This window comes from Dama dama, chromosome 5 (genome assembly GCF_033118175.1).
Source record: "Dama dama isolate Ldn47 chromosome 5, ASM3311817v1, whole genome shotgun sequence".
Classification (NCBI taxonomy): Eukaryota; Metazoa; Chordata; class Mammalia; order Artiodactyla; family Cervidae; genus Dama; species Dama dama.
The window spans coordinates 120,890,049-120,910,137 of record NC_083685.1 but is presented as its reverse complement, the minus strand read 5'-3'; the positions used below and the strand labels follow the sequence as shown (position 1 = coordinate 120,910,137).

The 20,089-nt window shown below is 45.7% G+C and overlaps 1 protein-coding gene across 2 annotated transcripts in view; it reads left to right on the top strand.

Annotated features, from left to right (window-relative positions):
* The window catches only part of RPTOR (regulatory associated protein of MTOR complex 1), a 318,946-nt gene that overhangs the window by 233,691 nt on the left and 65,166 nt on the right, over nucleotides 1-20,089 (top strand). For both annotated transcript variants that reach the window (XM_061144572.1, XM_061144571.1), the window contains exons 12-13: nucleotides 6,561-6,644; nucleotides 7,901-8,011. In XM_061144572.1, the coding sequence (XP_061000555.1) occupies nucleotides 6,561-6,644; nucleotides 7,901-8,011 (195 nt within the window). The remainder of the gene's footprint in view (nucleotides 1-6,560; nucleotides 6,645-7,900; nucleotides 8,012-20,089) is intronic.

The window sequence follows — 20,089 nt, the reverse complement described above, 5'->3', positions numbered from 1 at the left end:
CAGGCCATCAGCACCTGTGGGTTGGTCGTTTCTGGGGGGCTGTGCCCGAGGGTGCTGTGGGCTGTCAAGTGCAGTCACCACGTGGCTTGTGTCACTGTTCTCGCGGCAGTTGGTGCCCTAGGAATGGTTTGGGAGGTCAGTTCTGTGAGTCTCACCCAGCTAAGTTTTGGGTTACTGAGATGGCAAAATACCAAAGTTCATCACAGGTAGGAGTTTTCACAGAACTTTTGTTTCAGGTAATGTATATTTATGGGGCAGGTGTAGGGACCAGACTGTGATGTAAGCAAGGCTGTTTTACTCTGAGATAGTGTCAAATGAGATTTAAAACCACTGTCAGTATAGACACCAAGGCCTGATAATTCACTTTAGGCCCTGGAAAAAGTTGTGTGCAGTGGGGATGGGGCAGTTGAATCTTAGGTAAGAACTGTGGGCAGTTGTGGGAGGGGCCGGGCTAGCAGCAGAAAGGGGTGGGCATTTACATCCTCACCCAGTTAGGAAGCAGGGTCTTAAAATCTGAGAGCTGGCTGGGAGGACCATCACCTCCTCCCCCAGAAAGCTGCTTAGGTTGCTTTGCCTAATTGTCCACCTGCCTGAGGACAAGGCCTTGCCCCTCCTCCCCACCGCCCCAGGAGGGCTCCACTTTCTCACCAGGCCACTGACCACATCACACAGAAGCACTGTCTGTCTTCAATGGGCCAGGCGTGTGTTCTGAGCTGATCTCTGGCCCACATGGAGTGTGGCGGGCCCCCTCCCCACATGGTCTGCTCTCCCACTCTGTGCCTACTGCATGGCGGCCTGGGAAAATTGTCTGCCTGCAACAGAACTGACATCTCAGCGGACTCAGGACTGTGTGCAGGACCCAGACAGCAAGCAGTGAGAGCAGGATGTGCAGTTGTGAAATGCCAACACACAGCCTGTCCTCACGGCTTGATAATCAGCTGGGACAGGCTGTTGGCCAGGATCCTTCCCTGGAGATATTTTGGTGTTTTTAATGTATTATGGCTGCTGCTTTTCTGACATTATGAAAAGAATGCAGAAATTATTGGTATTCCTCATGTGTGCTTCTAGATTAGTTTAAGACTATCCTGAGTTCGCAGGGTGAGCTATCAACAGATTTTCAAAACAAAACCAAAAAAAGCAACAATAACAACACAACAAAGAACACTGTCTATTTGGCAGGAGCCCACGAGTTCTCATCAAGTGGAAGGCCAACAGGCAGGGCTTTGGAATGGCAGTGGTTGATTGGGTGTGCTGAGCTCCCTAGCAACTAGGGTCCCCCAAATTTTCATAAGAGGAGACTGTGGCCGGTCTCCACTGACTTTTCTATTATTTCAATAATGGGATGAATAAAACCTTTCCAAGCAGGGACACACTGCCCAGCACTTTGCAACCAGCCAGGCAAACAACCTTGTTGTAAACGGCCCCCTGTTGACTTTTTCTTTAATGTCCCATTTACAACTCACATTCCCCCAGGAAAAGAGAAGACCCAACTTGCTAATACCAAAATGAGGGAATAACTGAAAGAAAAGGGGCATCTTCTGTCCAGTCTTCCAACAAACTTAAATCATAGTTTCCTCATCATTCTGGGGGTTCTGTCTGGGCTATGCCCCACCTGGATCAGTGCAGGAACCTTTACTTAACAAGAAAACCCAACACAGTGCAAAGGAGCCCTTGCTTCATTTGGGGCAGCCCGTGGTATCTGCTTCTTTCTCTTTAATTCAGTTATTTTGCCAGAACCTGGGCCCCATCATCTATCACTTATCCCCAGAACCTTGGCAATTCAGAAATGTTGCTGAAAAGAAAGAGAATTTTATTTTGTTTTATTTGTTTTTAATCCACCTTTCCTCCAGATAATTATCTAGTCATCCCAACATAATTTATTAGGTAATTTTGGTATTTCCCTAATGATTTGAAATATTGTCAGCACATCCTGTACATGTATGTACTTATTTCAACATTCTGAGAGAGAATTTTAATACAGAGACATTACAGCTTTTCCAATCCCTGCTACTTTTTCCACCACCAGCAAGCATTTTGTCCACCGGAAAATTCGGAGGCATTCACTGAGGACCATTGGAGTAAAATGAACTGTCCCCTAGGGCAGCAGATTTATAGCCCCTTGTGTAGATGTAAGCATGAATCTACACTTTTCTTGACCAGCCCTGACGTCGTTTTTCACCTTTTAAAAATATAAATCAAGGATGGGAAGGAAGATTCTTGAGCCATGCAGCACCGCAAGGCCTGGCCCTGTGGTCTCATGGTCTGACAGCCCTGCCTGGACTCGACATTACTGTCTGCCCTCCCTTGGTGGCCCGTGTACAAACAAGCCCAAGTTAGAGTTGGAAGAATCAATATTGTGGAAAAGAGAGGAAAGAGAGAAATTTTACAAGATTCCGTGTTAGGACCTTTCCACAAAGTCAGTATGGGCATTTCATCAGGAAACCCTGTTGGCTTTCATGGCATCATCTACAAAGAGAATTTTTGGTCTGAGAGTACAGCATTATTATTGGATGGCAGCAGGATAGTAAGTGGACTGTTATTACTACACATATTACCTACATTGGGTAATGTAGGGTCATTGGGTAATGATCAGGATCTCTGATCATCAGATTCCCGGGTGCACCAGGCCAGAACTAGAGCTTGAGAATCTGGATTTTCAGAAGCGGCTTGAGCCAGAAGCCTGAATGTGCCTGTTGTGTGCAAGGTGCATGAAAAGTAGTTGCCCTATCAGCTCTGTTTTAGTTTCAGTGTTGATGTCACCACCGCTAATCTTTAGTTTGGATTGCCACAGACAGAAAGAAATCCTAGTAACTAATTTAGTTCTCCAACATTTATCTCTGTAATTTCCCCAGGGCCTGAAGCACATTGAAACAGGAATTTCTTTTTTTAAGTGCAAATACAAACAAACAAACAAAAGCCAGTTCTTTTTTTTAAAAAAGTAATTTTAATTTATATTGGCCCTCAATTTTGTTTTAAAATGTAAATCAGCAGAAGGAATTGGAAGGAAGGGGTAACGTTTAGAAAAGCCAGTACCTGACATTTTCCCCAGGGCTCGTTATTGATGCTGTTTATTTTCCAACAAAACATCAATACCCACAGCACAAAATCCTGCATTGCTGACGGTCTTTGAGTCTCTGAGACAAGTGAGCTGTCTATTGGTGCTTTAATGTGTGTTTCATCAATGTGGACAGCAGTCGGAAGAGATGGAGTTGCAGTAGTGATGGTGACGATTTCCATTTTACTTTTGCCACCTGTAAATAAGACGTTGTAATGGAGAGCTTTTACTGCTGGTTAGTGCACATGAGAAATAAGCAATACAAACTACCCATGGGTTAGGTTTCTTGGCCCACGTTGCCATTTCTTCCACTGCAAATTGCTCTGCTATTTACTTGAAAATCCAGAGCTTTATTCAAGTTGACAGTGTTTTAAATAACAAAGGGAATCAGAAAACAGAATCTTTACAAGTGCTGTATGTGTTTGATGTCTTTGATTTTTGATGAATTACACCTCCTTTCACAAACCTAATAATGAAAGGTTCTGCTTGCCCTAGAAACTTGAACCTCCGGCGGTTCCACTTTCTTTAAAAAACAAAATAGGGAATGCCCTGGTGCTCCAAGGGTTGGCACTTGGCACTTTCACTGCCAGAGCCCATGTTCAGTCTCTGGTCGGGGAACTAAGGTCCCATAAGCCACCCAGCACAGTAATAAACAAATAAATAGTCAAATCTCTTCTGAGAGTTGGAGCCATCCTGTGCTGAATGTAACAATCATCACGCTGTAACATCACAGAAACAGTAACAATCATCACACCAGACAGGCTGCATCTCATTTAATTCTGGAAATTACATGTTATCATCTCCATTCTTCTCGATGATGAAACTGAAGTGTCCAAAGGTAGTGGTTTAAGCCACACTGTCAGGAAGTAAGAGAGTCAGGTCAGCTTGACTCCAAATCCCGCACCTTCCCACCATCTAACCTTGCCCTGCACACCTGCCTTTCTGCCGTGGTGGCATATGATAACCCACGAGTTAAACATGCAGAGGGATCAGGTCCTGTTCAGATAGACCCCTATGAGCAGTCCCCACATAACCTCTCCCACCAGCTTCTTTATCAGAGAATCTTAACTTCTCCAAACAAAAAACGAACCACTTAAGCATCTGCCTCCAAAGAGTGACATGGAAACAGGCTCCAAACCAGTGGGAGACAACATTTCAGTAGCTGAACCCAGCCACCTCCACCTCCCTGACCCCTGGGCTGCCTGCCAGGCGGACACGCCTGCTCTCGGTTCCCCTGCAGCCACAGGCCACGCACCCATGTGGGGAAGCTCCCCAGCCTCCCTATCAGGAACCCCTCCTCGGGAGCCTCTTGCTGCCGGGACCCCCTCCTCTCTTTCCACTCCCTCCAGCCTCTCTGGCTACCTCCTCTGTCCCCCATCTGCTGACCCTCCTGCACCCTCAGCCTCTTCCCACATGCCTGTGTTTGGCCCTCAGAGGGGCGCCTCTCAAACCACTGCTCTGGTGGTACCATTTCCTCACCCCCTGTTCAGTCCCTCCACCACTGGCCACATCCCTGCAGCCAGAGGGTTTGCTTCCTGAGTCCTGCTGCTGATCCTGCCCGCCACCCCCAGCAGGTACGTGGTTAAAACCTCCTGTCCCCTCTCTTGCCTCCTGTCCCATCCCTCACCAGTTGCTCCACCCAGCTTCCCCCTTGGCAGACCGACCCAGGCTGGCCGGCCTGTCCTGTCCTGCCTTTTCTCTCGCCACATTCCAAACCTTATCTTCCAGCAGCTCCTTTTCCTCACCCACCTTCCCCCTCCACCAGCAGGCTCTGGATCATGCCTGCTGGCTGTCTTGGAATCTGTTTTTCCCCATCAGTCTTGCCGTGGTCAAATCCACCCATCCCACCCTTCCAGTCAGCCTCCTGCCAGCCTGTTGCCCACACTGAGCACATTGGACGGGCCCCTCTGCTGCTCTTCTGAAGAAAAGCTGAAGCCCTTAGCTTGGTCTGCAGGTTCAGCTGACTCTGGAGCCTCCCTGTCAGCCCGCCCGCCTGACTTCCTCAGACACCCCACTTTCCCTCAGACACCCCGCTTTGCCAGCCCCTCTGCCTGAAGCCCAGGAACCCCACACTTCTCCCACTGGGAGGGAAAGCCTTCAGACCCCGAGTAGGGAGTGGCTGTCCCTGGTCATCTGTTCACCATCACAATGGTTATTGTGGTGTGGATGCAGAATGTCTGTCTCGGCTCCTGCTGTGACAGGAGGGCTCCTGCTGTTCCCAGTCACCCCCAGCACCGTGTCCGTACATACCAGGTACCCCATACCCACTTTGGATGGCTGGGACCACAGTAGGTGCCCCATACCTGATGGCTGGGAACAGCAGTGGGCAGAAGGGCTCTGCATCACAGGACTCTGTACACGTAATCCCCATGTTAATACCATGAGAGAAGTCAATATAAATGACTCCATTAAAGCTTAAAGCTTTGATATACCACAGGAGAAAAAGAAAAATATGTGGCAGAGGTTGCTCTTTTTCATTTAAAAAGAATCCTTTCATATGAAAAGGAAAAAGTCAAACATTTAAGTAGGAAAATAAGGACATGCCTGGCTGGTTTACTAGAGAAATAGCCAATTAACCTATGAAAAAATATTCAGCCTCATTTGTAATCAAGGAAATTCAAATTAAAAGAGCATTTTATTATTAACTGTCATGTTGGCAAATAGTGTAACATGGGCTAATGTTTTCTTGGGAGCTTTTAATTTGATATTTAATAAATCCCTCGTGGTTGAGTCTTGTGTTATGAATTAGGAAATTAAAGTTCCGAGAAGTTATGTGCCCAAGCTTGCGTAACCTGTGAGTACCAGAGCAAATATGTCCTGCTGCCTGGTAACCAGCTGAGCCTTGGCAGGTGGGCAAGTGGGCAAGTTTGTTCAGCTGGAGGGCAATCTGGTGATGTAAGTGTGGGTGCTCTGACCCTCTAATTTTACTTCTCAGGTTTATTCTAGGAGGAAGGAGGGGAGGAAACCATGTAAATGTGCAGAGATGTACCTGTTAGTGTTTTTATCATAGCATTTTTACAATAACAAAAATGTATTAATAATTTAAAAATCTAGCAACGGGGAGATTGTTTTAAATGAATTATGCACATTTACAGAAATGCACTTCTGTACTGCCACTGGCAGTGATATGATCAAACATATCTAGGGTTATGTAGTAAGACTGACAGTGTATCATTTACTCATCAAGGAGATGAGAAATACAATAGTATCATTGAATTTAGAACAAACAGGGGACATTATACCTAGAGAACAGCACCTAGAAGTGAATAGACCAGTGTCATCAGTGAGTATTTTCTTAAACACCATTAGAAAGTGTCTGTTCTAATAGTTCCTGCAGTGCGCACGTCATTTACCTGTTAGTGAAGAAATGGAGTGTTCCCAGCCTGTGCAAAATGTGAGCCATAGAGAAAGGGGCACCCGCCAACCCGGGTAAACAGCTCCCTGGGATGCTCATCCAGGGTCACGGAGGGCACCTTGCAGTGACGCTGCCTCTTCTCCCTTCCAGGTGCTGCTGAGCCAAGTACACCGGCTGAGAGCCCTGGACTTGCTGGGAAGATTTCTGGACCTGGGTCCCTGGGCAGTGAGTCTGGTGTGTGCTTCCTGCATCAGCAGGGGAGGAGTGGAGGGGGCACCAACTGAGGAATCAAGGGTCCTTGACCATACAGCCAAGCATGACTGTGGGGGCGGCCATTAAACCCGCAGGGCCCCCGTGGACCTCTCTTTGCACCCTCATGTTGTTGGGGGCCCTTTCCCTTCTGCTGTTAGGCATCACCTTTGTGGGACAGAAGGTGTCCTTTAAGAACACTCTAGGGAGGGGCTCACCCCTGTCACACCAGGAAGCTGGCAGCCTCTGAGCTGGGTACTGGCCACACGTGGTGCCTGTTCTCCTGGAAGAGCAGCCTGTGAAGCCTCACTCACCGTCCTTTCACTCTGGTTTTAGGCACAACTGTGAAACACTTTCCTATCATTCATTCTACAGAGAAGTAGAAACAAAATGCTGGAAAAAGAGTCAAAAGTGACCCAGTTTTTCACTATACAGATCACTAGGGAAAGAGATCAAGAGGGAGGCTAGAGATAAAAGGGGATTCAGGAGACCCACCACCAGCTGCAGAGTGTGGACCTTACGGGGCTCTGTTTGGAAATGAAAGTTTGAAAGTTGGAATTTGAAAAAGTAATATTCATGAAACAAAGTTTACATAAACTGAATGATTTATATTATTAAAGCATAATTATAACTGTTCATTTTCTAGGTGTGGTAATGGTATGTGGTCATATTTTAATAAAAGAGACTTTATTTTTTAGAGAGAAACACTAAGTGTTTACAAATGACGCCGTGTGATACCTAAGGGGGGCTTCAGAACATTCAGGAGAGGACAGTGGGCGGGGCCAGCCAGGATACTGCACCCTTTGGTTTGACAGCGTTGAAGCTGGGCGATGGGCACATGAGAGCTCAGCATGTTGTTTTACCTCCATTGATGTATGTAAGTTGTTTCATTATATGCTGTCAACCAAGAGTGATAATTGATAGTTCAGCAAGGAGAAAAGGGAAGACCTAAAAGTTAGGAAGCCTACACGAGCACTCCTCGCTGGCCCACTTCCACTCCCAGGAGCCAGCAGGGAGTCCGTGTGTGAATCGTCGTGGGTAGACTCGGGTAGAGGCCTGGCGTGTCTCTTACCCTGTGGTCTGCGTGTACTGGTGCAGCCCAAGCAGGCAGGCCTGGGTCGCTTCCAGGAGAAGAACTGGAGGTCGGGGAGGACAGCTCTGCCCCTCACAGCTCTGTCCGTGCTGAGGACGCCATGTGCTTTGCTCCCTCCAGAGTGGGGCTCACATGCTCTCTCTCACAGGCGCTGTCTGTGGGCATCTTCCCCTACGTGCTGAAGCTGCTCCAGAGCTCAGCCAGGGAGCTGCGGCCTCTCCTTGTCTTCATCTGGGCCAAGATCCTCGCCGTGGACAGTGTGAGTAATGTCTGTCTCCACCCCCCCACCATCACAGGAGAGCTGCCGAGAGCAGGTCGGGGGGCCTGGCACTGCTGTCCATGCTCCCTCCTCCTGGCCTCATGCCTTCCATGGCCTCCCTCCCTCCCAGGAAAGGCATTGCTTCCCCTGGCCCCAGTCATGGTCTGTCACACTGGCCCTCGGCTCACCTGTCGTCTCTGTGTGCTGCCCCTTCCCGACCCATGACCACCCCTCCAGCCAGTGAGTGACCCTGCCCGATTCCCTGTTGACTGGTCTCCCCAACCAGTTGATGCTTTTCCATCCCCTGCCCTGACCCTAGCAACAGTCCCATGGAGGCCCCAGCTGTCACCTGTAAGGCTCGGGCCATAGTGCTGGTCACTTCTCAGCCGTGACTGCCCAGCCCACGTCTCCAGCTCTACTCCCAGTAAGCACCTTCCCACCCCTGTCCTCACACCTGCAGGCCTGCAATCACATGTCCACTGCTGAAGTCCTTGGCAGGGCCTTATACTCAGAACTGTGCTGAAGGCCAAAGGTATTACAGGGCTCAGCTGTCCCTGCCCTCAACACTCTCCACTGGGGACCAAACCCTCTGCTGTGAATACACACACCTACTTATTACGAGGGTGACGTTTCAAAAAGAGGGGAAATCTCATGGGCAGGGCTGCATTTGTGTGCTTCAGTGTAATGGAGATTATAACGTTAACCCAGGTGGGAGGGGGCCACAGACCTGGCTGCTACATGAATTCACATCCAGAGGGAGTGGGGGTGGCCACGTAGGTGAGAACCAGTGGGCAAGAAGGGCCAGGGTAGGGATGCCAAGGTGACAGGAGGGCCAGGTGAGTTCTCGAGTTTGAAGCCATGTGGTGGGAGGGCTGGTCATGTGACAGTGGTGCCTGGGGTGGGGTGCAGTGCAGGGAGCATTCGCTGGACCACTGGTGATGTAGCCTGTTCCCATCGATTTCTTAAGCCAGCCATTTTCACCTCCCCCAGCCATCACATGCGTCTCTGTAAAGTTGTGGTAATAATGCTTCCTGCAGTATGGTTGCAGAGATCAGGACCACAGTGTTTAAAGCAGTTTTAGAAATTTTAGCAGGAAGGGAGTAGCGATAAAACCTCATTTCTACCCAGCCTGCCTCTGCTACACTAAAGCCTTTTGTTGCTGATCTGAAAGCCTGGCCTTGGGGCCCAGGAAACTGTACCTTTTGGTCATTTCTACTTTGCCCTTCATCAAATTTAACTGAAGAGCCAAGCTACCATGTAAAGAAAAGGGCTTTTCTGGGGAAGTTATTTCAGAACCTTGTTTCTCTCGCACTTCAATACCTTTGTCACCTGTATTACATGTTGAGAAGTTCACTGGCACTGTTCTTGCCATTAGGGACCATGTGCAAAGGTTCTGGATGCAACAAAGGGTGAGACTACCAGGACATGAAGCCCAGTGTGGGGAGAGGGACAGAAAAGATGCCCCCTTCCACCCCAGCCCATGAAGGTGGTGGTCGGCCACCTGAACCTGCTCCTCGGGACCACCAGTGCTCCAGAACATGTTCAGTCAACTGCATTTCTTGTACTCATCAGTATTTTAGTAGCTTTTAGCACCTGGAAATAGAGAGTGTCTTTATTTTTAGTCTTCAGAGTAGCTATTTCTGCTTTTAATCTTTTTTCTTTATGTGAAAGTAGATGACCCTTCAGAACCACACTTTGCTGCTGAGTTCTCATGGAATTTACAGTTGGTCATCTTATTTCAGAACAAGGGATCTGGTTTGAAACTGCCTCTCGGTCACATTTGTCTCAAGGGGCCTGGTTGTCTCTGGAGCCGAACATGGGAGGGCTCGTCGACAGCACAGATACTGCAGTACTGTAAGGCTGTCTCGGAGCCTACGTTCATGTCTGCTCGATGCTGGAGGAATTACATGTTTAATAATGCTTGAGGAGCTGTTTCCGGGCCCAGCTGGAAATGCCTTAGCCTGCAGTGTTCTTGTAAATGCCTGCAGGTGCTGGGACCATCCTATGGCTTAGCGCCTTAACCAGCTTGTTGCACCTGTTTATTTAAAGGCAGTCATCGCACTAGGAAATGTTTTTAACATTTCCAGTTGAGACTGAGCGTCGTTTACTTTATCCTTCCTTTTCATGATTACCCTGGTCCAAGTTTCTGAGAGATTAAAGTTCCATGTGTTTCTGGGAATTTGCTTCTCCCTTCCCCAGCTGGCATCTGGCCTCTGAGTACTCACGTGCTGTGTGCCTCCCACAAATCTCAGAGCTCCTGGAGTGGCTCCTTGACATGGCCACCATGAGGGTCAGAAGACATGCTGTTTGTGACAGGGATGCCCACCTTGGGGTGAATGAACCTGCACAGAGGCACAGGTGAGGCGTCCCAGCACCCCAGCGCTCTCAGCTGTCCCTGTGCTGGGGAGCCGCCCACCCTCAGGGCTCTTCCCCAAGAGTTGTGAAGGTATGGGCCCCACTCTGACTGCATTCCCAGCTGAGAGATGAGTCTGGGGCCTCCTCTCACCCCACAGGCATATGTTGAGCACACACTACATGCCATTGTGTGAGGGGCTCCTAAAAGATTCAGGAAGCAGGAATTACCTCAGCCTTAGAGAAAGTAGGCTCAGTCTGGGAAGAAGGAAGGAGGGAAATTCTAGAATTCTAGAGTTACAGGCTCAGAAGGACCATGTGCCATTTGGCTGAAGCAGGCAGTGTACCTTGTGGGGGCACTTAAATGCAGGCATGTCTCTGAACATTAGGAGAGCCCTTTGTGGTCTCAGTGCCCTGATCATCTCCAAGGAATTGGGTCCCAGAGGTGTGTGCGTAGTTGTGTCTGTTGCGACCCTGTGATCTGTAGCCCACCAGACTCCTCTGGGGTTTGGGATTTTTTTCAGGCAAGAATATTGAAGTGAGTTGCCATTTCCTCCTCCAGGGGATCTTCCCAGGGGTCAAACCTATATCTCCTGTGTCTCTGCATTGCAGGCAGATTCTTTACCCCTGAGCCATCGGGAAGCCCCAGAGGGTCTCTTCCCAAATTACCCATACAACATGTTACTCTACACTCACTGCTACCATCAAAACTTACCAGATGTATGAAGAAGCAGAAAAATATTATCCAAAATGAGAGGGGGAAAAATTGGCCTACCGAAACTTTTTCTGAACTCTCACAGGTGTTCGAATTAGCAGACAAGGACATTAAATCATTAGAAGTCTGTTCCACATAAAAAAGCTCCACTGAGACATGGAAGATATTAAAAGGACCCAGCTCAAACTTTTAGAAATGAAAACTCTGATATGTGACATGAAAAGTATGGGATAACAACCAATTAAACTTTGCAGAAGAAAAATTAGTGAACTTAAAGGCATGGTAATAAAAACTCTCCAAGATGAAGCACAGTGAGAAAACCTTTTATAAAACTAAAGGCGTATCCTTGAGTTGTGGGACAACTGCAGGTGACTAACTATATGTATACTGGGAGCCCCTACAAGGGGCTGGCAGAAAAAATTTGAAGAAATAATGGCTAAGAAATGTTCAAATTTGATGAAAACTATAAACCTGCAGATCCAGGAAACCCAACAAACTCCAAATACAAGAAACATGAAAACTACACCAAGGCCCCTGATAATCAAATTGCTTAAAAAACAACAAATTTAAAATTCAAAAGCAGTCGATAAGAAAGGAAACAGAGAAGCTAAGGATGATAGTGGATCACTTGTCAGAAACTATGACAGCAGGAAAACAATGGGACTGCATCTTTAACATCATGGAAGAAGAACTGAATGTAGAATTCTGACCCACTGAAAATAATCTTGTAAAAATGGAGGCAAAATAAGGACTTTTAAAGACATGTAAAACTGAAAGAATTCATCACTAGTAGATCCACAGTACAGGAAATGTTAGAGAAAGCCATTCGAGCAGAAGGAAAATAATACCAGGAGGAAACATTCATGGACACTAAGGAGTTCAGAGCACCAGAGAGTGCTCCACAGATAAATGTGTGGGTGTTTTTTTTCTTACCCTTGCTTTTAAAATCTCTTTAAAAGATAATTGACTGTTTAATCAAAAAATAATAACAGTGTACTATGGAGCCTGTAACATACGTAAAACCCAAATGTATGCTAACAATAGCAAAAAGGTTGGGAGGAGAGAAATTGAGGAAATATTGTTGTTAGGTTCTCATACTTCTTTGAAGTGATAAAATATCATCTGAAGGTGAACTGTGATAAAATGTAGTCCATAAGCCTTGAAGTTATCACTAAAGTTTTAAACTATAGCCAATTAGCCAACAAAGGAGATAAAATGAAATCATAAATATATACAAGTAACATGAAAGAAAAAAGGAGGGAAAGAAAACAAAGAATAGATGAGATATACCAAAAATGTTAACAAGAAAATAGATTTAAGCATAACCATATATATATATAAATAATCACAATATAAATAGTCTAAATACCCAATTATAGGGCAGAGACTGTCAAATTGGATTTTTTTTAAATTACATGCTCTTAAAAGAAATGTACTTTCAATGTAAGATGCAAATAGATTAAAAGCAAAAACATGTGTTACCACTAAGCAAAGAAGGCGAGAATGCCCCTATTAATATGTCAAAGTAGGTTTCAGGGCATAGAATATTACCAGGAACACAGAGTTGTTTGCTGATGCTAAAGGAGTTCACCCATCATGAGAACAGTACAGTCTAAATGTTTATTCACCTAATAACAGTATTTCAAAACACTTAAAATGAAAACTGGTGGAACTGTGGGGTAGCGGTAAATAATCCATGATTACACCTGGAGAATCCAGCATTCTCTTTCCAGTAAATGACAGAACAAGTAGAAGTGGAACCAAGGACATTCTCTCAAACACTTGAACAGGGCCATCCAACCAGCTGGACAGCGCTTCATAGGACTGCAGACCACTCGTTCTTTCCTCGTGCTGGGGGTGTACACCATGATGGACCTCGTCCTGTGTCATAGAACAAACCAGGACACATTTAAAAGAACTGGAATCTTACACAGTGTATTCTACAACCATAGTGGAATCAAATGCAAAATCAAAATAGATAATAAGAAAATCAGGGACATTGGAGACTTGTGTACTTTTAAATAAATGATTTGGTTCAGTTCAGTTCAGTTGCTTAGTCATGTCCAACTTTTTGTGACCCCATGGACTGCAGCACACCAGGCTTCCCTGTCCATCACCAACTCCCAGAGCTTGCTCAAACTGATGTCCATCGAGTCGGTGATGCCATCCAACCATCTCATCCTCTGTCATAATAAATAAATTATTAAAATATTTTAATTATAAAACAAAATTTTAAGAAGCAATATAAATATATAAAATAAAATATATAATATTAAAGTATAAATTATATAAATAAACTTATAAGCAACATAGATATGTTAAATTATATTTATTTCTAATTATAACTATTATGTATAAAATAAATGGGCTGCATCAAACCAATATCTTTTGCATAACAAAGTAAACAGTCAACAAAATGAAAAAAAACCACCTTTAGAATGGGAGAAAATATTTGCAACTCACCTATCTGTTAAGGGGTCATAGGACCTCTTACAACTCAAAAAAAACCCTGACTTAAAATGGTCAAAGGAATCAGTAAAAAAAAAAAAAAAATGGTCAAAGGGCCTGATATTAGTGAAAGAAAAGCAGATTAAACCCAAAGTAGGTAGGAGAAAGGAAATAGTAAAGATCACTGTGGGGACTTCCCTGGTGGTCCAGTGGTTAAGAACCCGCCTGCCAATGCAGGGGACACAGATTTGATCCCTGGTCTGGGGAGATCCCACATGCCATGGAACAGTTAAACCCATGTTTCGCAACTACTGAGCCCATGCTCTAGAGCTCATGCTCTGCACCAAGAGAAGCCACCATGAGGAGAAGCCCTCATACTGCAACGAAGAGTAGGCCCTGCTCGCCGCAACCAGAGAAAGCCTGAGTGCCGCAGTGAAGACCCAGCACAGCCAAAAATAAACAAATTGATTAATTTTTAAAACGATCACTGCAGAGATCAATGCAAAAGAGAACAGAAAAGTAGTAGAGGAAGTCCACTTAACTGAAGGCTAGATTCTTTGAGCAGATCAGTAACTACTCAGACTGAGAAGGGAACAGAAAAAAGACATAAAACCCCAAATCAGGAATGAGCGACATGGCATCACAGGTTCTGGAGATGTTGAAGGTATAGTGAAGGAATTTATGACCAACTTGATGCCACAGTTTTTGATCGCTTTGATGAAATTAACTCCTTGAATGACACAAGCTGCTTCCTTAAGAAGACAAATAATCTGAATAGCACTGTATCTAGTTTTAAACTTCGATTTGTGATTTAAAACTTTCCTGCAATGAAAGCTCCAGGTTCAGATGGCTTCATTGTTGAATTCTACCCAGTCGTTAATGAAGAAATATATGGATGGCAAAGAAGCATCTTCCCATATCATCCTATGAGATTTGCCTTGCCTTTATACCAAAAACCAGATTAAGAAAACTACAGATCCATATCCTTGGGGAAGACAAATGCAAAAATTGTAAATCAAAATTTAGCAAATCAGAGTCAACAATATATTTTAAAAAGATTATACATCATGCAGAGACATCACTTGGCCAACAAAGGGTTTGTTATTATCTGTCTTTCTGCTCATTAACAAGATCAAGAGAAGGGAGACAATAAAAGATTTCTGTAAACTAAATTCCAGTTAATTGAGGTTTTTCTCATAGACACAGTTAATATGTAATTCAGGCAGACCTTCCCTAGTTACAGCTAATAAATTTTTATTTATAGTGCCACCAGGGGACTCCAAGGACACAATGTCACTGAATTTGGAAAAACCTTGTATGTCAGTATAGATGAAGGAAATCCAGATTTGGGGACACAAAGAGCTTCACTGTATGTACCAGCTCTCCTGGTCCCAAGAAGAAACATGTTGTGTGAGTAAAAAGCAGATCAGGGATTAGCAGAGTTTTATTTCAGTAACCATTCCCTCCCCCCACCCAACATCTGTGCTAGTTCTCCTTCCCAGTCTCAAAACTTGTACTGTTCTCACTGCGGTGATGTCATCCCAGCTCACTGATGTTCACAGCCTCTCTTCCTGTACCTGTATCCCTTCTTGTTTCCATCTCCCCACTTCCAGCTCACAGTTGAAAAAGTGAGGTGGATTAGCTTCCTCCTCCATCCAAAGATGACTCACGTCACTCAGTTCAGTTCAGTTGCTCAATTGTGTCCAACTCCTTGTGATCCCATGGGCTGCAGCACGCCAGGCTTTCCTGTCCATCACCAACTCATCACCAGAGCTTGCTCAAACTCATGTCCATCAAGTCAATGACACCATTCAACCATCTCATCCTCTGTCGTCCCCTTCTTCTCCTGCCTTCAGTCTTTCCCAGCATCAGGCTCTTTTCCAATGAGTCAGTTCTTCGCATCAGGTGCCCAAAGTATTGGAGCTTCAGCATCAGTCCTTCCAATGAATATTCAGAGTTGATTTCCTTTAGGATCAACTGGTTGGGTCTCCTTGGAGTCCAAGGGACTCTCAAGAGTCTTCTCCAACAACATAGTTCAAAAGCATCAGTTCTTCAGCGCTCAGCTTTCTTTATGGTCCAACTCTTACATCCATACACGACTACTGGAAAAATTCATAGTTTTGACTAGACAGACTTTGTTGGCAAAGTAATGTCTCAGCTTTTTAATGTGCTGTCTAGGTTGGTCATAGCTTTTCTTCCAAAGAGCAAGCGTCTTTCAATTTCATGGCTGCAGTCACCATCTGCAGTGATTTTGGAGCCCCCAAAAATAAAGTCTCTCACTGTCTCCATTGTTTCCCCATCTGTTTGCCATGAAATGATGGGACCAGATACCATAATCTTAGTTTTTTGAATGTTGAGTTTTAAGCCAGCTATTTTACTCTCTTATTTTACTTTTATCACTAGGCTCTTTAGTTCCTCTTCTCTTTCTGCCATAAGGATGGTGTCTTCTGCATATCTGAGGTTATTGATATTTCTCTCGGCAATCTTGATTTCAGCTTGTGCTTCATCCAACCTGGCATTTCACATGATGTACTCTGCATATAAGTTAAATGAGCAAGGTGACAATATACAGCCTTGACGTATTCCTTTTCCAATTTGGAACCAGTCCATTGTCCATGTCCGGTTGTAACTGTTGCTTCTTGACCTGCACACAGATTTCTCAGGAGGCAGGTAAGGTGGTCTGGTATTCCCATCTCTTGAAGAGTTTTCCACAGTTTGTTGTGATCCACACAGTCAAAGGCTTTGGCATAGTCAATAAAGCAGAAATAGATGTTTTTCTGGAACTCTTGTTTTTCCTATGTTCCAACAGATGTTGGCAATTTGATCTCTGGTTCCTCTGCCTTTTCTGAATCCAGTTTGAACATCTGGAAGTTTACAATTCACGTACTGTTGAAGCGTGGCTTGGAGAACTTTGAGCATTACTTTGCTAGCATGCGAGATAAGTGCAACTGTGCGGTAGTTTGAACATTCGTTGGCATTGCCTTTCTTTGGGATTGGAATAAAAACTGACCTTTTCCTGTCCTGTGGCCACTGCTGAGTTTTCCAAATTTGCTGGCATATTGAGTAGCAGCACTTCCAAAGCATCTTCTTTTAGGATTTGAAGTAGCTCAACTGGAATTCCATCTCCTCCACTAGCTTTGTTTGTAGTGATGCTTCCTAAGGCCCATTTGACTTCGCATTCCAGGATGTCTGACTCTAGGTGAGTGATCACACCATCGTGGTTATCTGGGTCATGAAGATCTTTTTTGTATAGTTCTTCCTCCGTGTCCTGTTGCCACCTCTTCTTGATATCTTCTGCTTCTGTTAGGTCCATACTGTTTCTGTCCTTTATTGTGCCCATCTTTGCATGAAATGTTCCCTTGGTATCTCTAATTTTCTTGAAGAGATCTCTAGTCTTTCCCATTCTATTGTTTTCCTCTATTTCTTTTCATTGATCACTGAGGAAGGCTTTCTTATCTTTCCTTGCTATTCTTTGGAACTCTGCATTCAGATGGGTGTCACTTTCCTTTTCTTCTTTGCCTTCAGCTTCTCTTCTTTTCTCAGCTATTTGTAAGGCCTCCTCAGACAACCATTTTGCCTTTTTGCATTTCTTTTTCTTGGAGATGGTCTTGATTACTCCCTCCTGTATAATGTCACGAAGCTCTGTCCATAGTTCTTCAGGCACTTTGTCTATCAGACCTAACCCCTTGAATCTGTTTGCCACTTCCACTGTATAATCGTAAGGGATTTGATTTTAAGTCATACCTGAATGGTGTAGTGGTTTTCCCTACTTTCTTCAATTCAAGTCTGAATTTGGCAATAAGGAGTTCATGATCTGAGCCACAGTCATCTCCTGGTCTTGTTTTTGCTGACTGTATAGAGCTTCTCCATCTTCAGCTGCTAAGAATATAATCAGTCTGATTTCAGTATTGACCATCTGGTGATCATCACCCATATCAGAATGTGATCACATGGGCCAGAGGATCTGCTATTCAAAACCTGCTTTCTTAATGCTCCATCGCTGAAGGCAGAGCAGCCCATGGGGCTGGTCCTGTGAGGACCTGGGGCAAACACATCTTCTGTGCCAGGAGTTTGTTTGTGTCCTGCCTTATTCCTATAGTTTGTATTTTAATAAAATGTCTTTTTATCATAATTTTAAAGAAAACTTAATAGTAAATAGAGTTCCCATATGTCCCAAACGCAGTTTCCCCTCTTGTTAATACCTTACATCAACATAGTACAGCTTGGTAAGAAAGTGGCGGCCTCCTAGATGACCCAGGTCAACAAGCACTTGCCAGAGCCGCCACTGGACAGTGTCCCCATCTCCACAGTGAACCACACTCGCCCCTTGCCTCCTCAGAGGACCCTCCAACACTAGCAGGAAGGAAGGGATCATCTACAGTCCCCTGCCATGGATTTTCTGGAACAAAGAGTTTTTTGGTAAAATAGCATTGTTCAGAATGGCCTCTTCTCAGTTGTCTTCCTGGTTAATTGAGGTGGCTGCTTTTCAGAAGCCCTGGGAGTGGGTTTTCCCTCTGGAAGGAGAGTCGGATCCACCCTCCTGGGGTCCCTGGAGAGCTGTGGGCCAGCAAAGCAGAGACCTCACTCGCGTCCCAGGAACTGAGTCTGCCTGTCCTGATGCTGGTTCAGCCCCAAGACCAGCCACCTGGGAGGAGGCCAGGCCCTGCTGGACATGCTCACTGATGACAGGTCAGGTTGCAGCTGGGTTGTCTCTGTCGGTCTGTCGGTCTGGAGGAGGCAGTTGTTCAGATCCCTGTAGTTGCCAAGAGTGAAGTGAAAAGACAGAGGAGGGACGCAGGAAGCTGTCACCTGCCCTCCCCACACAGGCGACTTGGCCCACACTGGCAGATTGGACCGTGTGCTGCTGGGAAGGTGACAGATCGCCCTTTTGCAGGATGAATGGGTGCAGTGACTCAGGCTGCAGGGGACTTCCCAATGCATCAGTCTGTCGCCAAGGGCAATTCAGAGACTAGAGGGCTGCGTGATTAATTGTCAGGCTGCATTAATCAACAGCTCTGCAGTACTGATTTCATTTGAGGGTGGGTGGGTGGGCAGAGGCTGGTCAGCAAGAAAGCACAGCCCACACGGCCAAGTCTCAAAAGTTTTATAAAAGGGCAATCACAGTTTGTGTGGAGCCTGAAATCAAGGCTGGGTTGATTGGCCCAGTAAGCACCAGCTCAGGCACCTTTCTTGCCCAGTACTCCTGGGCATGTTCTTTGCACCTGGCAGTGACCCGGGTTCCAGGATCAGGGACAGGCTGGACCTCAGCAGCACTGATCCAGGGAGGTTTGTTCCCTCCTTGTTTCATGGGGCGGCAGCTAGTGGATGTGACTTGCACACGGTTAGGAACTGGCCTACTTCTTGGTGCACACGTCAGTTCGTTTATGCAGTCAGCAAACACTCACTGGGCCTCTGGTAGAAAGGCTGCATTGTGAGTCCTTGTCCTCAAAGAGCTGGAAGTCTAGCAGAGAAGGTAGAAGGTGCAAAGAGCTAATCCAAAGGCAGCGACTCAAATTGGGATCAAAGAGGAAGGTGGGAGGGATGGCTGGGGAGGGAGGGCACTCTGCCTCCAGTGGGAAGTGAGGGTGCCGTGAGCAGAGGTGTACACACACGAAGGCAGTAACAGCAAAGACAGTCCAGTGTGCAAGAGCTCCTGTGCAGGGGAGGAGGCCCTTGGGGTGGGCTTCTTCAGAAACACTGTTCAGTCCTGCCACCCCTGAGTCTGGCACCAGGCAGGGGACCTTGTATGATGGGGCTCAGTGTGACCCTGAGGGCTGGTGGTTTTAGGGTCTGGCAGGGATGATATTATTACTAGATCTATGCTATAGAAATATATCAGATGGTTAAAATAAGTCCTAGGAATCACAGCTGTGTTCTGGGTAATGGGGTGCAGCCCAGCAGCAAGGCCTCTCCAGCATGGAGGCAGCTCATTAGGCCTTGACCAAAATCAGTCCAGAGCAGAGCTGAAGGCCCCAGGGCCGGTGGGTGGGTGCACAGGAACTGACCATCTCTCTGATAGGCTTGAGCAGGTGGAGAATTGAATGGCGAGGTTGTTAGCCGACATTGTCTCTATCAGTTAATACAATTAGACAAGACAAAGAGACTAAAGACATAAAAATTTTAAAGGTAGAAGCGAAGCCATTAGAGTTTGCAAATGATATGATTATGTGCCTAGAAAACCCAATGGAATAAATTAAATGGGACTAATAGGAGAACTTAGTGAGGTTAAAGACTTTAATACACAGAAGTCAAAAGAAACAACCAGTTAAAAGATAAATGCAAGGAAAAAAGATAGATGCACCCCCATTTATAAAAGAATCCTAAAACTGGAAATAAACTTGACCTGAAACATGAAAATCCTCTGTGAAGAAAACTTTAAGCATTCCTGGGAATTCCCTGGCAGTCCAGTGGTTAGGGCGCCAAGCTTCCACTGCAGAAGGCATGGGTTTGATCACTAGTCAGAAAACTAAGATTCTGCATGCCACGAGGAGCAGCCAAAAAAAAATCCTGAAGAACACAAGAATCAACTTGAGCAAGTAAAAGCATCCCTGTTCACTTACAGA